The 15,390-nt window shown below is 35.1% G+C and overlaps 1 protein-coding gene across 2 annotated transcripts in view; it reads right to left on the bottom strand.

Moving 5' to 3' along the window:
- USH2A (usherin) overlaps positions 1-15,390 on the bottom strand; it is a 611,994-nt gene that overhangs the window by 495,804 nt on the left and 100,800 nt on the right. For both annotated transcript variants that reach the window (XM_069459265.1, XM_069459264.1), the window contains 2 exons: positions 11,644-11,839; positions 7,306-7,947 (listed from right to left, as the gene is read on the bottom strand). In XM_069459265.1, the coding sequence (XP_069315366.1) occupies positions 7,306-7,947; positions 11,644-11,839 (838 nt within the window). The remainder of the gene's footprint in view (positions 1-7,305; positions 7,948-11,643; positions 11,840-15,390) is intronic.

Here is a 15,390-nt window from a genome sequence, read left to right as displayed (position 1 = left end):
TGCCGAGAGGGCTACTGAGAAACATCTGTTTATGGGAAAGATACTTCAGAATAAGGGTTTCTCTAGTCAACGTAAGTTTCACTGTAAGAGACTATAAAACCAGAAAGCAAAAATCAAAGTGGAATTTCTGAAGCTAGAAGAATGCAGAACCAAAAAAACCCCAAAAAGCCTCAAAACACACACATTGCTCCTTTCGTAGGCTACGCATTTATGTATACTATATCCCGTTTTGTTAAAAATAAAACCAATACATTAGGTAGGTCACTATGTTCTTTCCTCCTTTGCAGGGTAGACCACCACATCTTCCCTGACTGTTGTAAAAGTTACACCACATGTCTCTGCTGTGCCCATGCCTGAAAATAGGAGAATGATGCCACTGAGGTATTTTAAACTATAATTATTCACTAATTCAGTAAATATATTAATATATGGAGCACCCACTATGGAGGTACTATTCTATGTGCCCAGGACAGAGCATTGAACGCCTGTGAAGAACAGCAATGAGATTTGTTGGCTGCAGTGAAACAAATGATCTGATGACTTGTGGAAAGGGGGTCAGAGAGGTCATGGACATTATAGACCATGTGGGCTATTAGATGCCATCAACGTTGGTTTTTATTTGCTACCATGGAAAGCCAATGGAGGGTAGAGTGACAGGACCGACTCACATTTGAACAGCATCACTTTGGCTCTATGTTGAGAAGTGACTGAAGAAGGATAAAGGGGAGAAAAGAGGCATGTAGGAGCTACTGGGATAGTCTGGGAGAAAGAAGAAAGTGGCTTGGACCTGGATGATATAAGTGGGTGTGGTGAGAAATGGCCAAATTCTGGATATATTTGAGGCTAAAACCAGCAGGATTGGATTTTATTGATGAGACAAGGATTTGGGAAGAAGAGAGGAGTCCAAGATGGCTGCACAGATTTGGCCTGAAAAGATTTCAATCTAGTAAACACTAGGGGGATATTTTCAGTTAAACATGGTAGATTGAACAATTTTCCCCTCCTGAAATTCCCAGAAATTAAATGAAAGAAAAAAGGGGAAAAAAAAATAACAACAGGAAGAGGAAATGGTAGCCAATGACTAGGAAGAAAAGCTAGACACTTGCAGTGGAGAGTTCAATAAGCTAATTGATTCAGGTTGCATAACTCTATAAAGAAACATTTGGAAATGAAAGCTCTAAAGATTTCTGAAGTCAGATGTGAGGTGTAGTTAATCCCCTCCCAACAAGGAAGTTGTCCTGGTTGTCTCCTAAAAGTTGTCACATTTTAAGAGGAGACAGTAGCGTTCTCTTTAGACATTAAACCAAAGGTGGTTTGGATTTAGCAGGTGCAGGGATGAGGTGTTACAGTGAACACAGGCATTGTGTGAAAGGCTGCTCATAATAGCTGATTTCTTGTGTCAACTTGGCTAGGCTTGGTATCCAGTTGTTTAGTCAAACACAAATCTAGATATTGCTATGAAGGTGTTTTACAGATTTTTCCAGAACATAAGAACACTAATACATAGACATAAGGGTCCATTGAGTGTCCAGAACAATTATTTAACAAAAAGTACAACATCATAAAATTTTCTGAAATTAGGAATATTGAGATAGTAGAAACTTCTAGAAGTTCCCCCCTCCAAAAAAAGAAAAGAGGAGAAACAAGAATCTGATTAACACTGCTAAAAGCTAATGGTGCAAATATTTAAATTCCTTGAATGAAAGTGATCTCATATAGCAGTAAAATTTCAAACAATTCTTTGTGTTTAGACACTTTTAGACAACAAAGACAACTTCAGACTTTCAAAATTCTCAAAAAAAAAAATCACTTCCTTTCTTGTATTCTTTTTCAGAAGCTGCTGTGGCATGTGCTCTACCAAATACACAAATAAACCAAGAAAAGAGAATATGCAGGGTTCAGAAATAGAGGATCCAACACAGGAGACAGGTGAAGGAAATCCCCAGAACAGACCTAGGATATAGCTTTGCAACAGAACTACGGCTCATCTGGCCCAAATCAGAACAGGAGGATCAGGAGCACTAATCCTCCTGGGGACTGATGTATCCAGCAAGAAAGAAAAAAGAAACTTACAGATTTCTTGGACAGAGTTCCCTTGGAGATTTCTGTTTCCTAGAAATATCTAAGAGAGTCCTAGAAACCTAAGCAAAGGCAATTTTTTCAAGAAAGGAAATATAGTCAAAGCGTATTATATAGCATAGCTCTTAAGTAGATTTATGTAATCATAATAATCTCTGAATACTGATTTAACCAAATAAAGGGATTGTTGAGGAGGGAGTATAGGGCACTAAACACTCATCTTTTATAGCAGAAAGACAACAGATAGTGCCTAAATTTTAAAAATCAAGATGGAACTATATATGTATATTATTCAGAAATATAGAAATGAAAGACCAGAAGAAACATTTAAGAAGTTGAAGGTGGTTTCTTTGAGTAGGGAGATTCCTGAGATAAGGATTGGGCAGGGATCTTTGCATTTTATTGTTTTTTTTTTAAATTATGCATATGTAAACTTTGATTAAAATACAAATTAAATTTAAAAAATGAATAAAACTGGAAAATTCAGAAAGACTCATACAGCCTGTCTTCAAACACTTTCCCCCTGCTCTGATCTCCTTTCCCCTCTTCCGGCTCCTTTCTTTTTGGGGTTGGTCTGGTATAGTTTCATTATTTTCTTAGGAGAATGATTTTTTTAGTTGCTATTTGCCTAAATACAGACGTCACAAAACCCCTTTGTAAAGGTTTCTGGCAAATTGTCCTCTTCCCTTAGAGGAAGCTATAGAATGGACATCAACACTAATACTGAAAATAAATGTCATATTTAAAGAATTTTTGTATTTTATTGACATGTGCAGCTGTCTTATTTCCCCTTTTAGAGTTTCAATATCTTGAGGGCAAGGATCACCTTATTCAACTTGCATAGCCACAATAATAATATAATTCCTTGTACATTGTGGACATTCAGCATGGGATTTATTTAATTGAAGACACGACAAATAATCAGGAGTGTTAACAGGGCATCTCATTGGGCTGCTTTTTAGGATCAGACACTCATTCTTAAATGAGAAAAAACGTGATGGGTAAATTCACACCTAATGGATGCACTGCTCGCGGTTTGGGGGATGGGCACGCTTGTATCTCTGACTCTGGTGGTGCAAATGCAATTTAGGGAACCAAAGAGTTTGTACCCCTGTAATACTCTGAAATAACTAAAAAAGAGAAAAACATGAAAGAGAAAAATAAAAATAACAGAAAAATGACTCATTTTAGAAAATAGAATAGAGCAACAGGTTGAGGTTTTCTTTCACTTCACCATTCCTCCTTTTAAATCACTTGTTTCCATCCCAATAAAAAATCAATATGCCTTTACTGTGTACAATAAACTGGCTATCCAGTTTACCTTTCTGGAATGTTTATGCTTTCAGAATCATTGTAGCTGACATAAAGGTAGGGGAAGATAGTCTATTTGGTAACCACAATATTTTGAGCTCTTAGCAACAAAGAAACATAGTTGAGTAGGGCCAAAGATCCAAAGATCATTACTTAAATTTATATTACATATTTATTTGTAAATTAATTTGTCAGTTTCCCCTCAGAATTTAAGCTCAGTGACTTAAATTCTAGTACTGATGCTCATAAAATGTCCTTTGATTACATTAAGAAATCAACAGCACCCACAAGGAAAAGATTTCTCAGTAAGATTCCTCAATAGGAGTTTTCTACATGAAAATAACTGTACTTCCCAACAAACTATAATAATCCCAGCCTATATTTTTATCATTCTAGCTTTTCATAACTGTAATCCTAGGTCAGTATCTCAAGAGGACCACTGATAAGCTATAGCTTGTCCCAGGAAAAGAGAGTGACTAGAATAGCAGTGGGCCCATGAATCAGGCAGGGCATATAAGAAACAGTTGAAGAAACTAAAAGGATATTTGGCTCATATATCTCCTCAGGACTCAAGAGGCCTTTATGAACTTTGGATGTATTTTTTTAAATTTTTCAATAATTAGAACTATCCAAAAAGTGCCAAACTCAACTATCATTAGAAGAACCTATTCAGAAATTGACTGACAGCCAGTTTTGTAAGTGTAGGGCATTCCTAGGTTAGTCAAGACTACTTACTAATTATCTTCAAGTATCAATTTATTTCTTATTCATTATGGTAACAAAGGCTCCAGGTTTTAAATAGATACATGGATTTAGAGATAGAGAATCTATTTGTCAGCCTCTCTTGCAGCTAAGTGTGGACATGCAAAGCAGTTCTGACCAATAGGATGTGAGTAGAACCAATATGGGCACCATTCAGGTGCCATCTTGAAGATAAAGCTCCTTACCCCTACGCTGGAAATGGACAGTTGAAACAGCAGACAGAAGAAAATATGGAAGTCACTTGTTGAGAAGAGCCTTCAGAGAGTCAGTGAGTGGAAGAAATGGAGTTCCAAATTCTATCTTCTGACACTCAGTCTGGCATATTTTCCACCAAATATTTTGCTATACATTGTTGAATTTTTTCAGTGAATAGAAATATTTTCACCATTTTTAATGCTCCCTATTTGCTCTTTAATTATAACTTATTGATTCATCTATATGGTATTCAGAAAAAAGAAACATAATTAAGGAAATAATATATTTACCATGAGATGTGAATTATGATTTCTTGAATATTAACTTCTCTTTAAAGTCAAATAATAAATAGAACATGAAGAAAAGATAAGCCTGACCATGTTTCAAAAGTGCATTCTTTTCAAGTTTTCTATAGGTTTGAATTAAGTCACTTTTTAAAACACTGATGCTTAATGTTGAGCAAGTATCTGTGGTTCACTAAGTGAGTGATGGGGATTTATAGATGTATTTTGCATAGAGGATACTCAGTAGAGGGCACCAACTAACATTGAAAAGGATGACAATACAGCATTCCATGTTGGGAAAGGAGAGTGAACAAAAGCATGGGGATAGATAGAAATCACCTCTGTATGTGACACTTGTAGGCACCAATGAAGTGACCGAAGAAGATGGGTGAGTCAGGGGACAGCAGAAAATAAAGCTGGAAGCATAGACTGGGACCAGAAGATAAAAACTCCTGAAGGTTGTCTCAGATGGGACTCAAGTGATAAGCAAAAGAAAACCAATTTTAGGTGGCCCCGTAGGAGCAAGATGTAACTAAAGAAGTGTTTCAGGAGAATTATTCTGCCAACACTATGTAGGATGGACAGGAAAGAGACACAGCCTGGGTGGGAGAAAAGGGGTTAGGGTTGGGGACAAAGAAATCACCACAGTGAGAGCCACTGAGAGAAAGGAAAGAGCAATAAAGTCGGTATTTCTTCATCCCAGGAAGGATACAAGTCAGACAGCCTTGTGCATAATATAAAGAAAAGCTTATTTCTTTAGTTTGCTGACATTTGATTAAATTATCTATGGATAGTTCTACCTAATGCACATAACACCCAGAAAACCATAGATTTATGAAGAATTTCAGTCCATCATCTAAATTGGTAGGTACACAAAATACCTAGATGATGGGTCAGGTCTTTCATCAAAAGGACTAAACAGATGTTTTGAAATGGTGATTTCAGAGTTTTATCCAAAATTAGAAAAATCGTTTAGAGTGTGTGACTTGTATTATGAATACAATTAAAGTCAGAATGAAACACTCAGTAAATTTTAACAGAAGATAATTACTCAAAGGATATAACATTTGATCTATTAGCTTTTGCTGGTTACTTAGAAAAGAGGGTTATATAAATCATGGTTATGTGACCATTCAGGAGACTGAATACCTTGAGTCCAAAATTAAAGATATTAATAAAAAGTAAAACAAAAACTGTCATTTTAAGGTACCAAAAAATTAATTGATTGAACATTTAGAAGGATTAATCTGAAGCTGAAAGAATGCCACGCGCTGTGGTTGTCATTTAGGCTGTCTGCCCAGCTCTCAATAATCTTCCTGTATTCTGGGATATTTACCACCTTGCTCCTACCCTGGCCACAGTGAAATGGCTTAGAGGGAGCCACCCAAACAAAACTGAGTGCATTAGAATTCCCTCCTTGGAATTATAACCAAGAGGCAGCTAATAAGTCTCTGTGTTGTAGCTGGTAGTAGAATTCTAAAGCAATTTCAGGGGGGATGGGGTGGCCATATAACCATGAAGAGAGGGAGAGAGAAGCAGAGCATGTTCTTCTGCAGAGAGAGAGAGAGAGACAGACACAGAGAGAGAGAGACAGAGAATATGAATGAATACATATCCCTGGGAACATCCTAGGCCCTGAGTCCTGACTGTATAGGTCCTTATTGTTAGGTTTTGTGGAACATTCAATTATAACATAGTCCCTATTTATGTTTAAACTAGTTTGAGTTGTTTTTTAATATTTATATCATGAAAAGAATTAATTAGTCACCAATTCCTTCCTGTCTCTTTGATCTTACTTGTCACCCTGACCAATGTCAAGGGAAAGTAATGGCTCAGTTCTCCCAAGCTGGATCCTTTGCCATGAAGAACAGAACTTCTCTCCTGCCTCTTCCCCAGCATGCAAATCATGAATTTGTATCATGCTCATTTTCATAGTCTCACACAGCTCAGCGCTGATTTTGTTTGACAGGACAACAATTATTAACAGTACAACTGTTAAACAATTGATAAATATTTATATTTATCATGATATCAGGATAAATTTATTATAAAGAAAGTATATTATTTTAGTTAAAGCCATATAAAGGCAAGGAGAGAGCCACCGATAAGATCTCTTAGTTGGAAAATATATAGAAAGATAGGTTTGTATAAAGTGAGATTAAACAGTAGCCTATTTTATTAACTTGATGGCATTCTAAAATAATTCTAGATGTTTCCATACAATGACAGAACCTATAGCCTCTTCAGTAAAAACATTTGGCCAGCTTTATTTAGAAAATTTGGTTCATCATCTGAACATCTGGCCTTGTGCAGATAACCAACTCAAATTTTCCTTTTCTGGAAAATGAAAATTCTTGTTTTTTTTAATTTGATTTTTTTCAATTGTTAAAAGAGGATTTCTTTCAAGTTGAGAAATTAAGTCTGAATTATGAAATACATCCAATTGGGTGGAGTTCATCTAATGTATCTCCCCCAAAATAGCAACACAATATGTCATATAATTTTGGATAAGTTAATAGTTATATGTGTGTTGGACGATGACATAAATATGATGATAATGATGTTGGAGATTAATTTTTTAGAAGCCACAAACCAGAAACAGGGAGAAATCATCTGTTACGGGATAACAAAAGGAAAGCCATTGTGCACTGAAAATGTCACACGTTTCTCTTACCTGGTTGACACTGATTACACCTTCTTCCTTGACGATTAGGCAAACAGAGGCACTGGCCACTGACCGGGTCACAAATACTCCCAGGTAATGTCCCCAAGGAGTCACACTCACACGTGTGGCAGCCATGAACGTTGTCAACGGTCAGACTGTACCTGTGAGACTCACACTGATTACAGCGAAGACCTGTTACCCCTAATTTGCAAGGACATTGTCCTGTTGATTTGTCACACAGCAGAGAGCCATTTATTGTTCCAGTCTCATCACAGTTACAGGGCAGACAGAGGAAAGAATTATTTTGTTGCAGATAGAAGTTTCCTTCCAAACATTCATTGCACTGTCTTCCTCCAACATTGAGCTTACAGACGCACTGCCCTGTTTTAGGATGACAGACCGTCCCAGAGATGGATCCAGCTGTGTCGCAGTCGCAGGCCTTGCAACCAGTGACGTCCAATCCGTAAAAGTTTTCTCTGCAGGTGTCACACTGAAGTCCTTTGGCTTCTTTTTTGCACTCACACTGCCCAGAAAAAGGATTGCAGACTTTGTTCACTGAGCCGTGGAGGTTACATTGGCAGGGCTCACATCCATCATCATTAAAACTTCGGAGAAATTTAAATCCAAAATTGCAATGATCACACCTAAGCCCTAAAGATAAAATAGGTTTAAAAGGTGAAGATAGTAAAATGATTCCATTCAAACTAGCTGAAGCACAAACAATGCTACTGCAGACATTTAAGGCAGACACAAATTATTGAGTGTTTTCTCACAAGCGACATCATAGAGAGGTAACTGTATCTTTAAAATACCATGACAATCCTTAATTTAGCTCTCATAGACAACTCTGTTTGCAACGTGCTTCATAAAACTGTAATGATTTATTACTTAATGCAAAGAAAACTGTTTCATGCAAATGTTGCTTCTGTTCCATATATTGGAGCCCTTTTCCTCTTTAACAAATATTAAAACTATTTTGAGAAATCTGTTCATTTTAAAAGTATAGTAGAATTACATATACCACATTAGTTGTTTTCCTAGAAATAAGAAATCTCTAAAAATGTTTAACAAAACATTAAGCTGGGTATAAAGTTTTAGGAGGAACACGTTCTGGAAATGTATCGTATAGCACGGTGACTATAGTTAATGTATTGCATACTTGAAAATTGCTAAGAGATTAGATCTTAAATATTCTCACCACAAAAACATAAGTATGTGAGGTGATGGATATGCTAATTAACTTGAATTAATCATTTCATAATGTATACATATATCAAAACATCATGTTGTACACTGTAAATAGATATAATTTTTATTTAATTGTACCTTAGTAAAGCTGGGGAAAAGGAAAAAAAAACAAAAGATTACACTGGCAACTATTTTTTCTGATAATAGCATACACATTTACTCTGAATATCACACATGTAAATAATTAATATAAATAAAACTTATCCAGAGCAATTTTTATTTTAATCCTTCTGCATGTCCCTATATTTTATCATTTTCAATTAATATAAATTATGCTCTCCTTGGCTCATAAAGCAATCACATTGCTTGTCATCTTATGTGATTCAGAACATACCTCTTAAAACACTAAGTAAATTCTGTTCTTTCTATTACTTCTATTTAAAGGAGTACACATACACATTTTACAAATGGAGAAAAATGTTTTATCACCTAAACTTAAATCTCTGACAATTTAGGTTAGTCTCAAAAAGGCTATTAGAAGGCAAAGGAATAAGAAAAAATAGAATAGTGAATTTTTAGATGCAAAATATTTCCTTTAGGTAGTTTTCACATATCCATGCATTTAAATAACTACTGTGTGAGCTTGTGTCAACTGAAACATCTATTTCAAGCTATAACAGCAATTAAAAAATTAGTCCTAAAGTCAGAGTCAAAAACAGACTCAGAAACGCATATGTAGAAAAGCATTTCCTAAACTGGAAGGAAATGCATGAGATGTATGTATATACATGGATAAAAATTCAAGAACTCCAATGGAAGGCAAGTTCTTTAACAGTGATGAATGACTCACCTAAGGCATATCATTTAATTTCAATAAGGAAAATAAAAAAGGACCACTATTGCTGCAAATTTTAAAAATAACTGTATTGTTAACAAGAATTATGACTCATTTTGAACTATTAAAATTGGTCTACATGGATTCATATCATATCAGTTTTAAAAATATGCGCAGTGCTTATTTGAATATGCCATACATATTCCTGACAGGTAATCTATTCCTAACGATACTCAGGAAGGCCTACGGGGCATCACATTCGGTGTTAACAAGTACAGGCGAGTTAGCACACTTGGCATTTAATTCACATTCTTCTCCCTTTTTATTCTAGATGAATGACCTACTTTAATAAAATTATTGGTGCTAATGTATTTTACTGGTGATAGAATCATTAGTAAGATTTAACAGTTTTGTTAACTCTAACAGTTTGCTTTTTGAAGCATATACAACACACACTTGTGTTTGCTGGGGTTTTGTTGTTTTCATATTAACAAGGTAAAATTGAATAAGGGTACTTGCTAATCCCATTAAGAAAATAAATTTATATACATATCAAGTTTATATTTTTATTTAAAGTACTCCATGAGCAGGAATAAGTCTAGAAATAATAATTATTTATAATACTAAAATGATTTAGTCTTCACAAAATATATGTTTGTATTTTCCTACAGTAAACAATGTGGATCAACCAATAAAATAGGTAAATGGCAAGGAGGTCGTAACACATTCTAAGTAAATTTTGATTTTTTTTTTTTTTTTTTTTTTACTTTCCTCAAGCTCTGGACTCTAACCCTCACGAGGAAAGATTCCGCTGATATAGAAAAGTAAATATTTCACTGTCTTTAAATGCCTCGCTTCAACTTGTTTTCACATCTTGAATTTAAATATATCTCACATTAAAGAACAAAGGATGCCATATAGATTGAATTCACTGGTCTTAGCACTCATTCAGCATCACAGATAACAAATACAGAGATGGGCCTCTCTTTATAAGTTATTCTTTCCTTCCAAAAAATTAGCTTTTATATGCTTGATATTTATAAAGGCAAGTTATGTTATAGATTTTGATGTAATCTTTCTTTAAACCATAGAAATCTTATGTAATATCATTATGTACATCCATATTTATTATTAAATTATACTGAAATGCTTACCTAGCTTAATTGTATGACATACTACATGTATATCATCTACAAGTATAAATGATAAATATTAGAGTTATAACACAGAAATGAAAATAGTGTTCAGAATGATATATACATGGTATGTGCATATGTATGTATGCATTTGTGTGTGTGTGTGTGTGTGTGTGTGTGTGTGTGTATTACCACTGCCAGGCATATTTTTATTATTGTAAGGTTCAGGTCAGTGTTAGAAAAACCATGGGTGACTTGGTGTCTTGAATGACAATAGAAAGGCAAAGGTCTTTTTTAAACTTCCTATATGAACCAAGACATGTTCAGTTACAATACAGGACTCACTTCATCAGGAAACTTTCCTCCCATAATATTCTCATATATCAAAATTTCAAAGTGCATTATGTACATAGTGCATTTTGGGCACTTGATAAATTTTGTCCTTATGTGGCGGTTGTTCCCCTCAAAAATGTTGGATGTAATAAATTGCTATAATCAAATCTAATTTCTGAAAAATACCTGTGGGAGTAACAAACAAAAAAGCACGTCTTGTATAAAAAAATGATAAATAACGCTGAAGGTAGCTGTTTATTATAATTAGCTTGGTGCTGAATTACAAAATTAAAATTATGTGGCCCTTTATAACTAACCCTAGCAATATATATGATCTGTGGAATTATGTTGACTTATTTTGCATTTCATAGGAACAGTTCAAAGAAATATAATAGAAAAAATGGAAAGATTTATCACAAAGGACCCTGTAGCAGAGAATATTTTGAAAAAATCCATTTATTTTGGTCTATTAAGAAAACTAGCATGGAAATGATTTGCTTAGAACTCATTAAGTGTAAAACATTTTGAAAAAGTGTTAATTTTCTAAAAGAAACATCTATGCAGTAAGCAAATTATATTTTTCTATGACTTATTAGTATGGGCCCATGTGAACTAACGCATCTACAGAATAAAGAAACTTCTAAAGGGTTGATTAAACTAAGCTTCAAGCTGTAGTTTGATAGAATTATTAATTTAATCATTTTTAGACAGTTAATTTCATCCAAATTGTTTTTTTTTTCTCCAGTCTGCCTTGAGCAAGGAAATTTGCTTTACTCTTCAGTTAAGAAATCAAATAGAGAATTTTATTCCAGATGGTAATAGAGATGTGACCGTAAACTTTTGCATTACACATACCAATAACATTTGCTTTGCACTTGCACTGGCCTGAATTTTGGTGACAGGTAATATCTCCATCCACTGTCCCAGAGGTATTGCAGTTACAGGGACGGCAGCCATCAGGATCCAACTCTTGTAGATTGTAGAATCCATCCTGGCACTGATTGCACTGTCTGCCAGACACATGTCTCTTACAATTACACTGGCCTCCAATCTAGAGAAGATACAACATTTTGTAGCATGATGAACGTATCTATTTTTAGATAATTTGCTCATTAGGTACAAGACAGGGAGGGAGGGAGAAAAAAAAAATCTTTAAATGTTCAACAGACAAGAAGGTAATAAGGTATTTTTCCTCCTGACACAAAACATGGGAGGCTTCAGCCAGGTGAATATATAGAACGGAATGAAAATAAACCCCCTCCAAGTGAGTGGTATATGACTAAAAGGAAAACAGGGAATTAGCCATTAAGGACTGTATAAAGAAGTTAAAATACATGCAGGTAGCGACTGAAAATAAAAAAGCACCAGCAGTTATTTTAGTCCTTACGACTCCACCTCTACTGTTTCTTTCCTCTCATTTACTCTTTCGTTGATCCAAACTTGCTTTATACACGCTAGATATTTAAATTAAGGAAGAATATTTCTATAATAATATTATCCCATCAATGTTTTAACAATGTTCAAAGTTTTCTGTTAAGAGCATCTATTTATCCCTACTGGTCCTGACTCTAATACTGTTTTTTTTTTTTTTTTTTTTTTAACACAACTCTCCTTTTAGGAGTATTTCAGCCTATTTATGGTTCACTTTACCACATTAAGTATATTTAGCTAATTTATATTGCGGTAAAACCAAATGCAAAAATGTTACTTGTTTGAAAGCATTTTCAAGCAAAATCACAGCTAAAACACTCAGTATTTGTTCTGCTCAAGCTGATGTTTTGAGAAGAGAGAAAATACATAAAATATATGATGCTCATATACTATATACATAGATAATAACTATGTTGAGTAAAGAAAGGTAAGAACTAAAACAACTCACAAGTAAACATATGTATATAAAATGGGAAATAAATAGGAGAAATTTGATAATAACCAGGACTTTAACACAGAGCTGTGGATACAGACATCAAATCTCTTTTAGAGTCACTGACGTCTCTCCCCCATCCCCTTTCACTTGGCCTGAATCCAGCTCTTCACGTTTGGAGGCAGAAAAGTAACCCCCATGGGAAAAGACATAGTTTGATTTCCATTTAATTTCAAGGATACGAAAAAATATGACAAGGTTGGGATTTAGTTACAAAGACTCAGGGAAAGGCTTTCAAATTAAAGAATTTGTAAACGTCTATCACTGCCTCATTTTTCCTCATCTGAGAAATAGGGATTCACTGGGATCTTTAAGGATAAAATAAGGCAATTGATATGAAAATATCTAAGAGTCTTAAAAACATAGGATTACACACACACCAGAGGTAGTTGTACATCATAATGCACCTCAATATCAAAGACACATAAAGGTGTAGAGAGATGAGTGAGGACCATGCCTTGCTCCCTTGTGCTCGACTGTTTCTTGCCCCCATGCCCAGCTAACCCCAAGGAAACCAGATCATTACGCACAACAGGGATTTGATTCGGCCGACAAAAACAAATGGCATTTATTGGTGAGTATATGTTACCTACAGCCATGAAAATTTAATAGGCTTCTGATTATTTTAACATTTCAAGTACATCACCCAATAATTTAGGCCTTTTTGCTGGTGCTTCACACACATCAGTCCTGTTCTTCAAACACGTGGCAGGCACCTTCGGGGATTGGACACATATTATGTTTCTGTCAAAGAATAATCTTATACATCCCCTACATGTAAAGAGCATTCTTACAAAGATCAAGAGCAAGAACGAGTGACAAAAATAAAGAGAACTAGAAGTGCCCAAACTTTATCTTTTATATTATTTGTTATATTCTTATTTAAATGTAATACATGATCAACTGGAGCTTCCTTGCCTTTGGGGGATCTAGATAAGACTCCCTGTAACCCTAATTTCCATTTCTGTTGAATAACAAAACTGTTCCTTTAGTTTACAAGAATTCTCTATGTATTGATCATCTCATAGTCACGCTAACCCCGAATTTCTTCATCTTCCATTTCGGAATCTTCTTGCCTCCTAAGAGCACAGCCTTGCATCACTCAGAGGTGAAACTTGGCTAACACTTCAATTTCAAGAAGAGGAACTCTTACGCAAAAAAAAAAAAAATGCGGGGGATGTAATTATTAAATTTTACTAATGATTGGAAATAAAAGAGAAGTGAAAGCTTTATGTTGCAATTCATAATATCCCTTTAGTTTTCCTGTAACTAGAGATTTTCATGGGCTTCTGCACTCCAATTACCTATCGTCTCTGTGGCTTCTTGCTTCCTCTTCTTTGCTCTGCCCCAAAGCAGATCTTCTTTTCTCTATACACCTGACTCTCAGAAACTTTTTTCACATAGAACATCTCAAAAGTATATATTATTACCTTACTTCCTGCCAATACCTAAAGCATTATCAAGGTGTTTTTGTCCATATGAACTATTCTCTTCATATGAACAAATCTGCCACAAATTAAATAAGACAAGTTTTCATTAATCTGAAAGTCTGTGTGGCATATATAGATTATAATTTCTCCATATTTTCTATATCTTAAAATGTAGTTTAAAAATAAAATGATATGTCATTATCATTTTATAAAACATTCACTTTAGTCAATTTCTCAAAATTTCACCTGAAAATTCTGTACAACTCAGCTGTAGATTCTCCTTTGTTACTGTGAGAAAATACAAATCTACTCACACTCTAAGACCAATTCCTGTCAAGCAAGCAGTAGAAAGAGAGAAGGGCATTCCCTCTCCCTCTAGAAAAAGACTTCCAAAAAGTCAAACACAACATTTTTCTGTTTCTATGTTCTTTGGTAGAATCCTTCCGCTCTCACTGTAGGTTGACCTATTGATTTTCTTTTGCTAAATATTAGCAAATATAATGCAGGCAGGGACTTGAAAATGCTTGAAAATGTAGAGTTCATTCTCTCTTGCTGGGCTTGAAACTCTGAGATCACCTTGTGAACAAGCTCGTGCTATCCTGTTGGAAGATTAGCGGACACGTGGAAGAGAACCAAGGTGCTCCAGCTGATAGTTGCTCCTGTCACCCCAGTGGACAGCCTGCCTGCCAACCTCCAGATAGGTGAGCGAGGCCATCCTAGGTCATCTAGCTACCACTTGAGCAGCTAGCTAACCACAGACAAACAAGAGAGTCTGGAAGAGGTCAGACAAGCCAGTGCAGACCAGCACTGAGTCAAACCATAGTATTATGAACTAATTAAGCAGTTTTAATTGTTTTAAGCCACTAACTTAAGCAGCAAAAGTTAATGGATACAATGTCATTGACCAGAACTGAAATCACATTCAGTGATTTTTCTCCCCTCAGCTATTTTACAGCATTTTATTGCTACACCTCCATTATTTAATTCTTCAAGGTCTAACTTGTGGTATAATTATTATATTACATGCCTGTCAGAAAATACCTCTCCCCAGGGTACCATAAGCTCCCTAAGGGCCATAACTTTTGCACCTGTACCTCACCCACTGATTCAAAAGGGTCTATACTTTATACATAGTAGATGCTCAATAAAAGTTTTTTTTTTTTTTTGAGTAAATGAACCTTTGATTTTTTCTAGCATTCCTTAGCTTACAATAATAATATCAACAACCTTTTTGAACACTTACAATAT

The sequence above is a fragment of the Eulemur rufifrons genome, chromosome 27, assembly GCF_041146395.1.
Source record: "Eulemur rufifrons isolate Redbay chromosome 27, OSU_ERuf_1, whole genome shotgun sequence".
Taxonomy (NCBI): domain Eukaryota; kingdom Metazoa; phylum Chordata; class Mammalia; order Primates; family Lemuridae; genus Eulemur; species Eulemur rufifrons.
The sequence above is the reverse complement of the archived record's forward strand: the minus strand, read 5'-3'. Positions and strand labels throughout refer to the sequence as shown.